The sequence below is a fragment of the Phalacrocorax carbo genome, chromosome 2 (assembly GCF_963921805.1).
Source record: "Phalacrocorax carbo chromosome 2, bPhaCar2.1, whole genome shotgun sequence".
Taxonomy (NCBI): Eukaryota; Metazoa; Chordata; class Aves; order Suliformes; family Phalacrocoracidae; genus Phalacrocorax; species Phalacrocorax carbo.
The window spans coordinates 128,021,083-128,038,749 of NC_087514.1; the positions used below are offsets into that span (position 1 = coordinate 128,021,083).

Sequence of the window (17,667 nt, forward strand, 5' to 3'; positions counted from 1 at the left end):
CAGCTACTGAGACTGCTGCTCGGGAGTTAATTCACCATGGGGTTGAAAAAACACAGTCTAACTTTTTAAAGTATTTGTCTTATTTAACCACAACCTACTGCAAAATGCATTTATATATCATAAACAGAGTGCAACAACTTTATTAAGGATTAATAAGCTTTATTAAGCATATATTTGTCTGCTGTATGTTGACTAGAAGCTATGAAAAATGTGAGGTTACTATTGCCGCGTGTTTAAATGATTGCCTGCATATGTATCCATGACAATATCTATTCATCTTCTGTTCTTTATATATGTTTTTATTATAAATATCTTTATTCTAGTGGAACATTTTAATATCAAAGTTGACACAGTGAAGTGCAAATTGGAATAGGTCAAATGAAAATCAGATATCTGTATCTTGAATTTATTCCAAGTAGTTTGGTATTGATAAGAGAAATCTGATTGTTGTCTACATGTCAAGATGTAGCAGCCTTCAGTAATTCGTGCTTTCTAGTCAAAGCAAGGGTTCCAGGCTCAGCCTTCCAAGTCTGTAGTAAATACTTTACCAGGCATAAGTGATGTACGGGAATTAGATTAATCCATGTTGTAGGGAGTTTATAAGGTTTGGTACATATATGCAGTTTCAAGAAGAGAGTTATTTTCCATAATAATTTATCTCAAGCATAGGAAGCATATGCATGATTATATAATTAACAGAATATTTGTTTGTCAGTGTTTGGTTAGTGTGCATAATAATATCATTATTAGGCCTTCTGTGCTCCTGTATTATCAGATTGTTATCTCTCTGCTCCTTTAATTCACTGTCTCTGCTTTTTAGATTAATCAGTTTGTTTTAATCCGAACATTTTAAGGTTTCTTTGACCACGAAGGGACTGGTTTGTGAACACCAAAGCAAAAGTTGTTTTAGAAAGGCTTTTAATCTGTTTGGTTTAGTTTGGTTCTGTTATTGTCATATCTGGTAATCATTCTTATAAGGTGGTGTTTTAGTCCCAAATCTTGTTCCAGATCATATTTTAAAATATCTGCTCTATTCTAATCAGCTCTGCATCTCTCAAATTATCTCCACTGTCCTTTTCCTCCATCATACTGCAGGCAGCATACTGCCAGCTGAAACTCTCTCATCATTTATTTTCTTCTTTGGAGGTCAGTCTTGCTCACTGCTGAAGTTTACTGTATCAGGCTTTCCTGAAAAGCACGAAGACTGATACAATGTTGATATTTTCCACTGTGGCCGCAAAGTTTGAATTCAACTAGTTAACACCGTTTTTCCTCCAAGTATTCAAACGTATCGGGAAATAAGGATTCTTCTTTTGTCTTCTTTTTTTTTAATTATTATTATTATTTTAAGAGGGACTGAATAATACTCATTCTATCTTGTTGGAAAAAGATTGGTTTCTAAATAAACAACCCGCTAGACAGTTATCCCTTGATCATATGTTATGGAAGATGTCATCTACATTTTCCCTTGTTTTTCTTTGTGAAACATGTTTCTTCCTTTTTTTTTTTTTTTTTTACTGTTTTTTTTCCTTTTCAGCACTCTCGGTAACAATCTTAGTAACCTTTTTCAGGGCATGCAACATATGTACAACTTTTTGTGCTTCCTATGTATGCCACCTCCACTTGCTCCCCTTTGAATAAAGGTATTATGTAACAGCGTGTTCATTTTCGAGCCTTGCATTTCTTCGCTTCTGAGATTATAATCTATTTTGTGCATTGCTGAATACGATAAATATTTCATGTATTTCACCCTATTACCATTTTCTTTTTCCTGCATGCTGTTTGTGCTTATTTCGGTAAACGTCAGCATGTTTCTTTACCTAGCCTCGATGCATTCCTCTTGTTTTATAGTAATACATGAGTAGCGATAATCCTGCTCTTCATAGATTTATTGATTTGCCTTTTCTTTGTTCAGAGGCCATGCTATTTTGTGTGTTACAGAATTGGTATTGGCCTCCCCACTTCTCTACTTTTGCTGCTGCAAGTTGCATGTGTAGTTCGGTATGGAGTTTTGTTGGTTTTTTTTTGTTTTGTTGTGGTTTTTTTTCCCCCCTCTTTTTTTAAAGTCACTACCCTAAACATGTTGGCTATGTATCTGCCTGTGCAATAATTCATGTTTTCTGTGGTTGATGATGCAGCTTTCCTTTTAGACACAGTATATTCAAAGAGTATGCATTTTATCAATATAGAAGTTTAATTTTTCTCTTATCTCGTAGCTTGTACAAACTTGTTGCTTTCAAGTTTGTCTAGTTGGGTTACTTTTTACCAAGTGCATTGTGGGAAAAAGTCTGTCTCGCAGTTATTTATTTTGTCAATGTTACCACCTTTTAGTTTTCACCTTTTACCAGTGGCTTTCGGTCCTGGTCTGCGGACATTATACAGGGACAGTCTTGTAACGTCCCGCGTCGCGGTGGGGCCGTAGTTTTTCGCCGTTATGAGCACGGAGTGATTTATTGCTGTTACCTAGGGTATGTTGCTGTTTGATGTAGCTTGCCACGGCGCCCACCGCCTCACCCTTGCCGTGCGCCTGATGCCCTCCACTGAACGGGGGCACGCTCACCCCACCTCTGCCCCCTTCTAATGGGCCTGGTGCTTGTCTTCCACCTCTGCTCATATCAAGGCGGGGGTGAGAGGAGCCTCTTTCTCCCCACGCGGCCTGCTGGCCCCCCGGGGGCGGCCCCCGCGGCGCGCCCCCACCTGCGGGTGCGCGGGGCCGAGCGCCCCGGCCGCCCCCCCTCTCCTCCCCAGCGCGGAAACCCCGCACCGCTCCGCGGCCGCCGCCGCTGTGCACCTGCCCGCCGCGGCCCGGCCCGCGCAACCCCCGCGCCGAGGGGCGGGGGCTGCGCTGGCGCGGCGCCGGCAGGATATTGTTCAGCCTTCACCCCCGCCCCTCCTCCTCCTCCTCTTCTCCCCCCCCCCCGTTCTCCCCACACCAAGCTCCCGCCGGCTCGCCCCCTCCTCCGCAGAGCCCCCATCTGCTACGTGCCTGCGCGGCCGGCGCTGCGTGCGCGGGGCGGCGCTGCGCGGCGCGGGGCTGGGCTGCGCGGCGCGGGGCGGCGGGCATTGTGCGCGGCGCAGGCAGGGCCGCCTCACCCGCACCCGCCTGGCTGCAAATTCGTGCGCGCCCGGAAGCCGCACGCCCTCTTCCCCCGGTCCCCCGTCCTTCCCCCCCCCCCCCCGCTCACCTACCGGCGGCGGCGGCCGCCCCCCCGCCCCCGGCCCGGCGCCCCCTCCCCGCTCCTCCCTGCGGTCCCCCTTTGCCACCTCTCCTCTCCCGTCCAGCTTTCCGCCCCCCCCGCCGGCCTCCCCTCCCCCACGCCTCTCTCCTTCACCACCTCCTCCTCCTCCTCCTCCTCCTCCTCCTCCTCTCTGCCACTTTCTCTCTCCCAGGACGCGTCGGATGATCCGGGGCCGCCGGGGAAGGGCTCCGGGCAGCAGCAGGGAGGCTGCGTCCTCCTCCCGACTCGGGCTGTTAAAAAAAAAAAAAAAAAAAAAAAAAAAAAAGCCGGTGGCCTCGGTGTTATTTTGTATTAAAATGAGGAGGAGGAAGAAGAAGCAGCGGCAGCGGCAGCAGCGGCAGCGAGCGGTAGCGGAGAGGAGGCGAGGAGGCTGTGAGCAGGGGACGGCGGCGGCAGCAGCAGGAGGAGGAGTAGTGATGAGTCAACTAATAATTTAATGGGGACAGAAACAGAGAGAGGGAGAGAGAGAGAGAGAGAGAAGGGGGGGAGAGAGAGCAGAGCGAGGCAGCTCCGTCCGGGGACACACACACACACACACACACACATATATATATCCATGTAACATCCAGCAACAACCACCAAACCGGCCTAAATAACAACCATACTCAGCCAGCCAGGGGAAACGAGAATTAAAAAAAAAAAAAAAAAAGACAAAAAAACCCCCAAAGCCTACCATTATTATTATTTTTCAATTATTATTGTGGGTTTTTTTTGCTGGCTTGGTTTTTGTTGTTGTTGGCTTTTTGCAACCTTTCTATTTTATATTTTTTACCCCTTCCTGCGAGTAACTCTTCTCGGAGTTCCCAGATATTTTTTTTTTCTTTGCAGAAGCAGAACCAGTTTTTTGTTGGGTTTTCTTTTTTTTTTTTTTAATAATAGAGAGGGTTGGGTTTTGTGTTGTTTTTTTTTTTTTTTTTAAATTACAATTTCTCCCGGTTTTGGACTCGGAGGGAGTGAAACCTCGTCACTTTTTGTAGTGGTGGTGGTGTGCCTTGTTGTGTGTGTTTCCTTCCTCCCCTCTGTTCTCCCTCCCCTCCTCTCGCTCCCTCTCCCCCCTCACTCGCACAACAGCCCCCGGTAAATGAGAGGAGACAGGTCCTCTCTGCTTTTTTTTTTTTTTTTTCTTTTTCTCCTCTCCTCTCCCCGGACCGCAAAGGCGAGATTAAAAGTGGCATTTTAGTGCCTTTTCCTGCAATTTTCTCTACGCTGGTTTTTTTTTTTTTTAATTATTATTTTTATCTCCAGTAGCGATCTCTGGGGCTGAGGTTTCCTCAGAAAGTTTGGGGGCTGTTACGGTGTGTATTTTTGCGGAGGGGGAGGGGAGCGGGCTCCTTCTGTGTGTGCTGCTCCTCTGGGTGCCTATTGGAGAATAATAGTGTAAGTGACAACCTAGAAGTAGACTTTCTGCTCTTCACACTGGATAGAAAAGCTGCCTTTTTTTTTTCTTTGCTTTTTTTTTTTAATACCCCCCTTTCTCACTTGCTCCTGTACGCATTGGTTTTATTTTTGAAAGCATAGCTAGACTTAAGTCACCCTCCACCTCAATTTAAACCTGCTACTTTATTTTTTTTTTATTATGATGATGAATTCCTCCTTTTGAGCGTTACACTTGTCTGATCAATTTGATCTTCAGCTCCTTCTTCCGTTGCTAAACCTCGAAAACTGGCGCTCTCAAAAGATATTTAATCTGTATTTTTTGTCCATTGCCATTTTTGCTCATGGCTACTCTGTTTCTTGCTATCTATTTTTGCCCCTCCCCGCCTAGAGGAAAATAGCAACACGAAAAAAAGAAAAAATAAGAGAATATTAGGGGAAGTAGTCCTCAGGTCTGCTGCCCCCCCTCTCCCCCCCTCCAAAAAGGGGGGGACCTAGAAAACATCAGTCTTGAACTTCTTCCTCTTCAAGAGCTCGGGCTGCAAAGGAAACCTCCTTTGTTTTTGTTATTTATATGCTGTCAAGTTTTGAAGTGGTGAGTTTCGGGTCGGTTTTGCTAATTTCACTCAGAAAACTGCAGTGTTTCTGTTTCTAGATAAGTACTTTGCTTCTTTGTCTCTTTAAAAGGTCACAGGGAAAGCTTGGCCTGGATTGTGAGAGCCATATGGAACGGATAAGTGCGGAGCCTCTCTCAAATGTGATTATGGGTTTTTATGGGGGAGGGAGGGAAGAGGAGGGGAGAGGCATGGGGAGGGGGCTGATTCAGGAGGAGAGAAAGAAATAATATAATACCGGCGGCGTTACATCGCGACAAAAGGAGATACCGCACCGACTCTCATTCAGAAATTGCGCGGTGTGCCCGTACGTGTACGCTGTCTCTGGGAAACTGCGCCTTGAAATTGTGCTCTTCTCTCAGTGCCTGTGATGAAAACTTGTAGTTGTGAAAGATGCCTAAATGCGAAACCCAGGGAAACTCTTGGCCTGGAACCGGCGGAGATGATAGCTCTTCCCTGCAACCCTCTCCCTGGGCAGGCCACGCTGGTTGTTGCTCATCACTATTCCAAACTGAGGTTTCAGTGAACTTTAGCCTTGGGCATGGAGTTTAAATGAGTAAATTAGGTGTTTTATGTGCATGTAATTTTGCTTTGTAACATAAAGCTTTTTACAAGATGACTAAGTGGTGAAAGGATGCCGATGGGTGGGTATTCTCAGGCCAAGCGAAAATGACCCATTTGGTGTTTTGGTTGTAGTCAGTGTATTAACTAAAGTGCGATCTATCACTTTTATTCACTGTACATGATGTAGTGCGATTCTGACTCATGATGACTAGATGCTTCTTGTAGCAATGAACCTCGGTGCCTTAGAGTACTTCTGAAGTTGCCAAAAGTGACAAGGATTTTCTTGTTTCAGCCCTTCTTTTTTTTTTTTTTAAACTCTTCCCCCCCCCCCCCCTTTTTTTTTTCTTTTTTGTTAATCCTCTTATTTTTGAGAGACCAGTCTCAGAGAAGCAGTCCTATAGTATGTTAGCATTGTCAGAAACATCGGAAGATGTTAATGGTTTGAGCCTGTAATACTTTGCTTCGGCTGCAGTTAACACAGTAAAAAAAAATAAAATCTTTTTAAAAAGTGGCTAAAATAGGCACGTTTACTGTTAATGAGACACACGATCTAAAACAGATGGGATCGAGATGAATGGTAAACCTTAGCCTGTCACCTTACAGCATAAGGAAAAATAGCGTTTTTCTGAACTTTAGCTATTCAGTTAACTATTCTTGAGGTTGCTTGTAAACGTTAAGATTGATATATTATCTGTTTCTTCACCATATCAGGAAAAGCAGCACGATGTTCGAACAAGAAAAAAATAGTTTACGGAATTGTCATTGTCATATATACCAGCGACACAGAAGTATATATTAAAAAAAATCCCAAGATGTTTAGGCTTTAATAGCTTTGCTGTGAAATGTGGAGAAAATGTATCGAATTACTAGGCAACTGGAAGAAAGTAGCAATTATCAGATTCACACCAGTCTTCCTAAATATGACTTCCTCAGTATTTGTACTTGCTAATGTAAATACTAGTTCACAAATTAATGTCTAGTCACCTGTCCTTAGTGATTATATTGTATACATAACATAACTGTCAGTGTAGTCACACCTTGCTCAGAGAAAGGTAGGGTAAAATACCTAACAATCACAACAGTATTGATGAATGAAATCATAACCAGAAAGATGTCTCTGTTCTCAGCAACTGATTTATATATATATATGTATGTATATATATACACACACATACATACTTGGCAAAACAGATTCTGATAAGTGTCAAAAATCCTCAAAATTTCCTCCGTTATTTTCTAGGCTTGGGAGATTTTTAGTGATTTAACTGGAATGGTTATTCATGGACGGAGGTTTCAAAAGTTTATAAGAAGGGAAGCATAAGCATGCTAACGTGTAACTTTTCTTAATTTGCTGTTGAAATAACTTCTGTGTTTTGGTTTCAAATAGCTGTTCCAGCATGTAACTTATCATCACCCAGGTTGGGTGTTTTTTATATTTAAGGGCTTTAAGAGTACTGTAGAAATTGTGGGTGTTTTTTCCCAGTGTTATGTTTTCTGAGATGCTGCCTTCTCTTCCGAGTTATTTTTCTTAATTCAGTAAAGTAATCCATTTAACGCTTAAAGCTTAACATCTGAAAAATTTCATATGCATATTTCGAACTTTGCAAAAGTTGATAAACTCTTTGTGTAATATTGGTTAGGAAACTCAAAAGCAACCATCTTCCGCCACTGCTTTCTGAAGTTAAATGTTGAATTCTCTTCTAACTTTTTTTTTTAAGGGGGGGGAAGAAGTATAAATGGACAATATTCTACATCTCTAATAAATCTGTTGCTCCCTCAACTAAAGTTTTAACCATCTATTGTTGTGCATCCATTCTTTTAATCAAGTAGATCGAGAAATGTTTCACTATTTTTCTTTCTCTCTCTCTCTCCCCTTCTCCCTTACCACAATAAAAACACCCGGGATTAATAACAAACCTTTCTGTGAGATTTGTAACAATAGCTGCGTTGGAGCACATACCTTGACAATCATCATCATTTATATGACTCTTAGACTCTCAGATTCAGTAGAATATCTTTGAAGTTTTTTTTCTAAAGGGGTACTCCAGTTGCCTTTAAAAAAAATAATTCCACCAGATTATGGTGTGATCTGTTTGTAAACTGGAGTGTGAGGTCATTTTTGGAGAATAAGTTTGTTTCTTTTAAAAAAGGCATCTTCTTTCCAGTTAAAACAGTTAGTTATTCTTCTTCATGAGCTTACGACACATCTCTCTCTCTCTGTACATGTGCAGGCTGTGTACGTATACATATGCGCACACGTGTGCAACATATATATTTTTTTTTTTTTGAATCATGGCAGGTGATCTTTAGAGGCGGGACTGAGTATGGATCATTTGAACGAGGCAACTCAGGGGAAAGAACATTCAGAAATGTCTAACAATGTAAGCGATCCGAAGGGTCCACCAGCCAAAATCGCGCGCTTGGAACAGAATGGGAGCCCATTAGGAAGAGGAAGACTTGGAAGTACAGGAACTAAAATGCAAGGAGTGCCTTTAAAACACTCTGGACACCTGATGAAAACTAATATTAGAAAAGGTAACGCTTTTGATAATTCTGCATTAGAGAAATATGATTTATAATATTTGGGGGGGAAAGCATACTTTTGCAGACTCTACTTCATTTATATTTCAGGATTAAATCTCCATTCTAAAATACTATATATTCCCAACTCTGATATAAATCACATTTGGGAAATGTAATCTTCATGCTTGGGTGGAGCATCTTGCTTTACAGGGTGGAGTCTGATTTGTGTTCAGGTAAAGGCTAGCTGCCTTGATTAAAACAAATTCCTACATTGAAATAGAAGTAATATAATGCATTAATCCTTTGAGTAAGTGTTGGGCTAAGAAATGCAAAAAGAGTAAATACCGAACCCCCAAAACAAATTCTCGCCTTTCCTTTTAATGATGGTCCAAGCTTGGAAGGGCAGCAGTATTTCCATAACAGTTGCAAGTTGGTTTAAAGGAGAGAGTGTAAATCTTTAGGTATCACATTGGAAAAGTCATTTATGATGTCAGTCTTCGCAGTTTATTTTCTTAAGTACAATTCATTATTGAACAATGAACAACTTGGGTGTCATATTTTTCAGTGGCTGGTTTGCTGTAATTAGACATTTACACAAGGAAAAGGCACATTTAGAATCGTTGATGTTTGTATGTGGATAGCTTTTGTTTGCACTGAAAATACTTTTAATGGACAATAATCTATAAATTTTGCTTATCAAAATGTGTAAGTCTTTTTGACCATGTCCTGCAGGCTTGTTAATTTAAATCAAAATACGCTGCATCTAATTTGGCATTTGTTTTAAAACAGCCTCTACTTTTCTCAGTATAATCGGTGTATGTTTATAATCCAGATTTTTCCTGCGTTTGCTAAGCAAAGTGCAAAATGCAACCAAGACTATTAAACGCACAAAGTTAGAAGGCAGAGGAATTTCATTGTGTCTGATGCATAACATTTATCGTACAATCATTTATTTTTTCCTCGGTTTGGCGAAAACAAAGAATATATTGATCCTGAAATGAACAGACACAGCAGTCCGTATTGTTAGATCTTTATCTATTAAAAATGGAAAAACAGCACTTCAGCAAATTCTTTGGCCTCTGCTCATGATTACCCTATTTATTGATTGTTTGCCAAGAATGTATGCATCTTAAGAAAGGCAGGGTAAGAGCATTAAAAATATAATTTATTACGGCTTTTCAAGCAGAGTGCATTAATATTGTACAGTGAAGCAGTGGGGCTATATAAAAAGGACTTTCTGACGCCTGCAAACATATAAGTTCCATAAATTCCTAAATAGGAGATTTCAGCTGTCTCTGGTATTATGTGATATTTGCACAGCAAACTTTAATGCCAGGACAGTTTTAGACAAGGATTCTACAGACTTCACTGCTCCTTATGGCAGACGTGCTGTTTACACAGACTCGTAAACCTTCAGCAAAAGCTCTAACACTGCCTTCAGGTTTAAATCATGCTGTATTTTTAGCAGTGAGCACTGACCAGTGCTCTCCCCTTTAATACTAGAAGGTTATGAAGTTGCTGCACTTGGAGGTCTTGCCAAGTACTAGCAGGAGTGATCAGCCAGCTGAGATTGTGCTCTCCTGTATAACATTTTTCACATTAACAGAAGGACACTAGTGACAGTTTGCTAAAAGATTTAGTGGCTTTCTTTGCAGTCAGGTGATACCTGTGCCGCACTACCAGGATCCACCTCTGATAATCTGTGCTGTGCATCAGGATTTGGCCAGGAGGTTCTCCTGCGTTGTTTAAAGTACCACGTTTTTCAGAATGCTGCAACCCACGAGACCGTGTACCTGGCAAAAAAGTGTGCTGACGTGCAGCGAAGTACCTGTGCATTGCTAGTTTTGTGTCTGATCATAGCTTAATTTGTAGGAACTGCTAAGGGAAAAAACAAACACGCTTTAGCTGGTTTTGAGTGTATCTGCACTGTTTGTTAAAATGAAGCTTTGTTTACGTTTTATCTTCAGGTATTAACTGTGGAACTTGTCAAGAATTTTGAGCCCTTACTCTGAGTCAGACAGTAGTAGGTCAAACATCAATTGTAAGAGCCTGGAAGGGAAAAAAAAAACACCCCAAAACCCACCACCTTCTTGCAGATGAAGCGTGTGTGTGTTTTAGAAAGCTTTCCACAGCTTAATTAAAACAAATTAAGAAATCACCAATTTGCATGTACTGCTTTTGCTTTGGTCTTCTCTCCCTTCCTGACCAGTCTCACTTACATTTAAAAAAAACAAGACACACACAGAGAAAAAAAAAAAGCTCCTTCCTGCACTACATAAATATTGGCAAGCTTTTAGTCTTGTCTTTCATGCTGAGCCTATTGGGCAAACTGGAGTGAGTTTGTGAGCTTTTCCGAGCGAGCCTGAAGGGGTTTGTTTGCCAGAGATTGACTCTCTGGTGAACAGATGTAGTTTAAATATACGTGCTTAAGAGGTATCTTTTTTATCATGATTTCTTGCTATACGTTAGAGCACAAATCAACAGACGCGGTCTTAAAGTGTGTATCTATTGTCAAGAGTAAATCTTTTTCGACTATGGTATGTCTGGTGCACCTTAGCAGGTTAGGGGGTTTCCGTAAGTCTAGAGGGCAGTGGTTATAGAGGCATTAACATTGTAGGACTAATTGGAGTTCCTGGGTGCCCTGTTAAAATAACCCTTGTCATCATTTATGCTAAAGATGATACCCTTCTGGCAGGCTGCCATAAGACAGTTCTGTACATCTGCTTTTAACCCTTTTGCTTTCCGTCATTAAGAGAACCTAACCTGCGCTGCTGGAGACAGCGGGACGGGACGGGGGTCTAAAACCATGGGTCTGAGGTCATCATGTCATCCACATCTGTCTGGGAGGTCAGGAGGGATTTTCACAAAGTCTAGAGATCTGATTGCCAGGAGAGACTTTGTCCCTAAAACAGCTTGGGTCATTTGTTACTTCTGTGTCTGTTGTCAAAAGGGAGGGGGGAAAAAAAAAAAAAAAGCCAAAGGAAAGGGAAAAAGGTTATTTGCTTAATATTCTGTGCAGCATAGGGAAGGGTTTGTCATATGATGCTACAAAGCTAGAAATTAGTAATTGCTTTCAGGCATACCAAAATAGCAATGAATACCAGAAATGTTGAATGCAAAGTTCAGTACGCAATAAAAAAAAAAAAAGCCCGAACTGCAGGTACACTTCTTAAAACGGCATTGAAATCATGATTTGTTTCTTAAAGATGCGAGTGAAAGTAGTGCTCAAGTGCACTCAATGAATGAAGCACGAATTAGTGTTAACTTTTGCCTTGTTTCCTTGCGTACTCTTTTCAGAGCAAATGTATAACACGCAAGGTGATTTGTTGTTGATGTTGAAGGCAATTAAATATTTTTGGCAGGACTAAGAAAGTTTTAATGTTAACGAACAAAATCATGTAGCTGGTACTAAAATGGCTTACAGTGAAGACATCTGCAGTATGTATTTAGGATCTTGTGCTGCGTGCTACTCACAACAAATCAGGCAGGACAGAGAGAATCAACTTCTCTTCAGTCAACCTTGTTATTTCTATAGAAGGTAATTCTTTAATCTGTATCTGATCAAGCAAGATAGATTTGCATTTCTGCTTTTGAGAGAGATGTATGTTTTGTAGAACTTTCTCTTTTTTGGGGGGAGGGTGAGGGGAAAGGACTCAGGAAATACGTTTATCAAATATTTGTGATGATTCTTGATGCCTCTTCTGCCTGTTCGTACAGGTTTTATTTACATAAGGCTGTGTAGACCCACCTACTCTACTATAACTCCAGTTTAATATGTTAAATTTCATTTTTTTTTAATAGGAAGTATGCTTCCAGTTTTCTGTGTAGTGGAACATTATGAAAATGCCATCGAGTATGATTCTAAGGAGGAGCATGCAGAATTTGTGTTGGTGAGGAAGGATATGCTTTTCAACCAACTGATTGAAATGGCATTGCTATCACTTGGATATTCTCACAGCTCTGCTGCCCAAGCAAAAGGTAAATAAGATTATGAAATTGTACTATGAATTATGTTTGTTTGTGGGGTCTTGGGGGAGGGGCAGGATTTCTTTCAGGAATGCGATGCAGGTTTTACTTCTTAAACTTCTTGCAGATTCTGTCTCTACCTTTTTTTCCCCTTAATGTATTTTTGTTTAGATAGTGCATGTTTTGTTCGTGGGGAACGTGGAGGTAGATTCTTTTTTTTTTTTTGTTTAAAGAAAAAAAAAGACTTCAACTGAATCATTAGTATGCTTATTGACCTTAATAATCTGCTCCACTGAGGATCCACAAGGAAGTGTAAAGCATATTTGAGCAGATGGACTGTTGAGAGTCAACTTGCATTTATGACTGAATATCCAGTTCTGTTTCTTTTATTTTGTTCCTGATGGTTTTATAGACTGCAGAGTTTTGCTTTGGGGCTTTTTTTGGTGAGGGGGGTTGTTTGTGTTTTTTGGGCTTTTTTCTGTTTGTTTGTTTTTGGTGGTGGTTTTTTTTTTTTTGTACTCAGTCCTTGCATTGCAAAATCCTTTCTAATTTATTAAGAGGAATGCTATTATATCATGTCCTATTGAATTCATGGGAACTTAGGAAAATACACTTCTATACATATTAAAAAAAACCAAACTCTACTGTAATGCATTTGTATAATTCCATAATATAGATAAAGCATATCTTTGGTGGTGTGTGGGTGGGGGTTTTTTGGGGGGATGTTCTTTTGTTTTGCTGGAATTAAGAGGCTAGAAACAAAGGTTGAAATCTTGTTGAAATCAGATATTTATTTTGCCCATAGGAATTAACAGGTAAATTACTTTTTATTCAATTTTTCCTGCCCTTCCTGCCCCCTCCCCCTCCCCTTGAAAAATAAAAATCCTGCAGGGCTTATCCAGGTTGGGAAGTGGAATCCAGTTCCACTCTCCTATGTGACAGATGCCCCTGATGCTACAGTAGCAGACATGCTGCAAGATGTGTATCATGTGGTCACACTGAAAATCCAGTTACACAGGTAAGTTGCATACCAGTACTGGGATGTGAACTGTTACTTGTCTGCTCTTACTGTTAATATTGCTTGTATTTAATTCCCACTGTGCTGTGTGCTCCAAGTACAAAGGCTTATCTAAATTCCTTTTTAGTTACTCTAATTCTTCTTTAACTCACAGTATACTATTGCAGAAAACTTTTATAGGTCTGATACATAGATTTTCTTTGGATATCTCATTAAAACTATATTGCATTTTAGTCAATTAAATGATGCATTACAAGAAGGCATTTTACATAAAGTTTACTTAAGAGAAAAATATTTTTGCATATCATGAACAGTACCATCTGTGTGCATTTTGTAAAAGAATGACTTGCTCACACTTATTGTTGCTGTCTAGGTTCTTAAATTTCACGGTAACAAAAAAGAAAAAAACAGTTAATATATTAATGCTTTTCATGATCAGTCGTGAGAAAGCATTACACCTTAAATTGTTTTACCAAGCGCATCAGAGCAGGAAGGTAGAAGTAACATGAAAAAATAGTCGCCACATGCAGCTGATGTATAATTCATGCATCAATACAGCAGATGTGTTGTATAAAGTAATTAACTAATCGGAACAATCAGGAGACCGAGAGCAATCTCCAGATGCATCTGCTTGATGCGCAAAATGAAATCTGTCTGTCTTAAAGGAATGTTCTGCAGCAGGATGCAATCTTGTAATAATCCCTTTTCTAATCTGTGTTTCAAATAGTTGCCCTAAACTAGAAGACTTGCCTCCTGAACAATGGTCTCACACAACAGTAAGAAATGCTCTGAAGGACTTACTGAAGGATATGAACCAGAGTTCATTGGCCAAGGAATGTCCCCTTTCACAGGTACTTAGCATAACATGTAATAAATAATAAAGCACTATAGGCAACGCTGATGTGAGATTTGAGATTTCTACAGACTGTAGCAAGTAGTACCGGTGGAGTGAATCTGCCAAAAATGCAAATTCATTTGACCACTTCATGATCTTTATAAATACGCCTGATTCATTTTGAACGTAGTCTTACAACGTTCCCCATGGGGAATCGTGAAAGGTTGTTTACACCACACTAAAATTGTCTCACAGCAAACTGGATTTTAACTGGTTTTTGTCTTCAGTCTTTGAACTGCTTTGATGTAACTACTTTTTTCAAGCACATGTGTTCAAGATGTTAAAAGGCTCTTTACTTACTGCTGTCAAAAGTACTATTGAATCTGAATGCTTGTTAGATAACCTACAGTAGTTTTAAATGCTAATTCATAAAATGAGACAGTCTTTGGCATGCTATATGAGAGGGGAATAAAGAATAAAGCTCTTTGGATGATGTGTTGTTGTTGCAAACAACCAAAGGAAAATCAGCCATTTATTAGTTCTAATCAAAATATACCTCAACAAAAACGAAACCTCAATTTATGCATTGCTGAATATTGAACTGATGCTTCTCTCAAGCCTTAGTCATATTGTTCTTTTTTTTGCCATTTTTTGGTAATTTCTTTTGTCCAATTACTGTGAAGGCGCAACTAATTTTTCTTCGCAGTACAGTGTCCAATGATGCCGTGGTGGGAACGTCATATTTATTTTTACCTTTTAAATTTTAAAATGTATTTTGTTGTGCTGCAGTGGAGGCAAATTGAGTATACAAATAAATGATGCTAGTTGTAGTAGGGAGGGGAAAAAGGAAATTAAGGAAGTAAATTAAGTAAAGGTATTTTTATGGGGATTTTATTTCTCTGGCTCAGAATATTGGAGTCTTTGTCTCTGAAAGACTTCAGTTAATCTATAGAGGACTCCTCTTTTTCTCTGTCTGTCTTTCCAGCGGATATATTAGCAGGCTGTTTTCCCATCACTTTTTTTCCCCTAAGGTTAGATTGTTTTCAGTGATGTGGTTCCAATATAGGAAGTTTTGAAGTGGAAATAATCAAAATTATCTTCACTGGTTGCAAACCATTCCAGTAATATGTCTGCAAAGTTATCTTGTACGTACCTACTATAAAAGCATGTGAGCTTTTGCACTGCTGGCTTACGGAGGCTGCAGATAATTTGGGATTTTTCTCCATTTTAATCTAATAGTGCCGATTTTTACTTGATACTGACGGAAAGCAAGTAAATTCTATTAAGATGGAATATTTCATTTCTATTTGCGCATTGTGTTTCACATAGCAGCTTCTGTATATATGTAGACGATGCAATGATAAAGCAGGAAAAAGTTTTTAAAAGGAATACCTCACTAGAGATGGTGTCGTAGCACAGGAGACAATTCAATAATTACACTTTTTCAAAAAGTTGGTTTTAAACTATACTGAATTTTTAGATAACAATTTTAACGAACAAAAACCATCTTGCCTAATAACAGCTCTTGAAGTTAGGGCTTGAGATGACAAAAACCCCAGATTAGAGAACTCTAATTTGGGGTTGTTTGTTTACTGTTTGCACTTCTTTATTTGTAAAAGAATATACTTAAATCTATGAGCTTCTTTCTGTTGTTAAAAGCATGCTTATTACTTTTGTCATCTCCGTCTTCACCAGCGCTATGGTAGTTGGGTTCCAAGAATTTAAATAGCTTCTACTTTTCTTTTTTCTTTAAAGACCAAATCACATTAAACTTAAAACACATTTATTTATTTATTCATTCTTAACTTTTGGAAAAACAAGCTGTTACAGTGGTTGATCGAGAGCCCATCAGTCAGTCTAAATCTTCCCATTTCCCTCTGGGAGCTTGAGGGAGGGAGGACGCATTGATTCGACGGTGTCCTTTTTACATGATGAAATTGGTCTGAATGCTTCCCGTATTTGCCTAATAACTCATTGTATGTCGCTCCTATGGAAAGGACACTGAAATAAGAGTGTGTTCTGTTAGATGTATTTGGAGGATTGCGTTGCAGTGGTGTGCTGCTGCAACGGAGGTGAGAAGTAAGAGCAGGGCAGAGGTCGGGAGGCGATGTTTCCGTAGAGGGTCCATCAACATGTCACCATGGGAGGCTCTTCTGAGAGCAGAGAAGTGGTCTCTACTGTTATGTACTATCACGGGCATAGGTAATGCCATACAAAGTGTTTCATCACAAATGCAAACTAATGCAGTGACACCATACCATAACTTATTAACACTGTTATGGATATAATTTATTAACCACAGAAAAATGACTCAAAGTGGAAATGAGAGTAGTTACCATTTTTTGTCACTGTCATTACCAGTATTCTGTTTTGTGTAGGTATGGAAGGATTTGTTGTAAAGTATTTAAGTTGCTGTGCTCAGTGTGTGGCATCTCTGAAGCCCCATCTAAGCATGGAAAACTGAGAATCATCATCCTCACTTAGAATTGACTGTATTTTCTTAATTAATCTTGCCTTTTGCATGTTAAAAAAATTGCTCATATTTATTCAGAATATTGATATTGTATGTACTGCAAAAAAACCCAAGCAAACTATTTCTATAGTGCAGGTATATTTAATAGCTTGAAAATATATGAGCAAACAAACTTTGAGATCCAGTTTGTCTTAATTATAGTCTTGAAAACTTAACAGCATCATCTCCTTGAACGCATTTTTTTTTTTCTTTTGCCATTTGCTTTCTTGTCCAACTAAAGCCTTGGGGCATACAGGTATGAACTCTCCATGCCTTCCTCAGTAAAATACCACTGTGACTCTTGCTCTCAGTAGGAGAGTCGAATATGTGGCCTCTTTTGAAGCTGCAGTATTTGTCCTGCTCTGTGACTTCTGTGGCCACCCCTGAAGACTAGGTTTAGCGCTCAGTGTACGAACCCGCATCACGGGGAATCCCCATTGACATGACTTGGCGTGCTCAGGGCGGACCAGAGCAAATGCATGGCTCTGAATTGCCGTGGAAACGCAAGCATCTGTCCAGAGGTTTAGTCTGAAATTTTTGATTTCAAGCAGACAAGGTAAAAGGATGCTGCAAATTTCACATGGAAAAGCCAAGCCTGTTCTGAATTATGCGCTGCAGCGTGTATTTTCATGCTTTACCTCAGGTTTGCAGATTTTATTGCTAGAGACTAGCAGCATACACAGATGCCAGATTGAAGACTTCTTGTATTTGATACGCATATCTCGCTTCATTTCTGCTTCCTCTCCAGGCTCCTTTTGATGGGGAAAGCAACTTGGAATTTAATCTAGGGCTCAATTTTGGGCCGTCCTGTGCATTCCATTAAATTGGTGCATCTCGTGAGTGGCCTAGATCTCATTTCCCTCCTGTTTTGGCTCTTCAGTCTCCAAAGGGTTGTAAAGAAATTGTTCTACCATCAATTCTTATTTCCAGCCCCTTGCACAGAAGCTCTACTCTACCTCAGTCTGTTGGGAGCTACTCTAAAGTGATCAGGCAGGCAGCCCTGTTGCATTTATTTTTTTAAT

At 40.1% G+C, this 17,667-nt stretch overlaps 1 protein-coding gene across 4 annotated transcripts in view; it reads left to right on the forward strand.

The window, feature by feature from the left end:
* The first annotated feature begins 3,297 nt into the window (after positions 1-3,297).
* Positions 3,298-17,667, forward strand: part of SATB1 (SATB homeobox 1) — a 76,382-nt gene continuing 62,012 nt past the window's right edge. For 2 of the 4 annotated variants that reach the window (XM_064444300.1, XM_064444303.1), the window contains exons 1-5: positions 3,298-5,208; positions 8,091-8,326; positions 12,116-12,292; positions 13,172-13,298; positions 14,026-14,149. In XM_064444300.1, coding sequence (XP_064300370.1) covers positions 8,116-8,326; positions 12,116-12,292; positions 13,172-13,298; positions 14,026-14,149 — 639 coding nt within the window. In that variant the 5' untranslated portion in view covers positions 3,298-5,208; positions 8,091-8,115. Of the gene's footprint in view, positions 5,209-5,300; positions 5,371-8,090; positions 8,327-12,115; positions 12,293-13,171; positions 13,299-14,025; positions 14,150-17,667 lie in introns of all 4 variants that reach the window. The other 2 variants (XM_064444301.1, XM_064444302.1) reach the window with 2 other exon arrangements.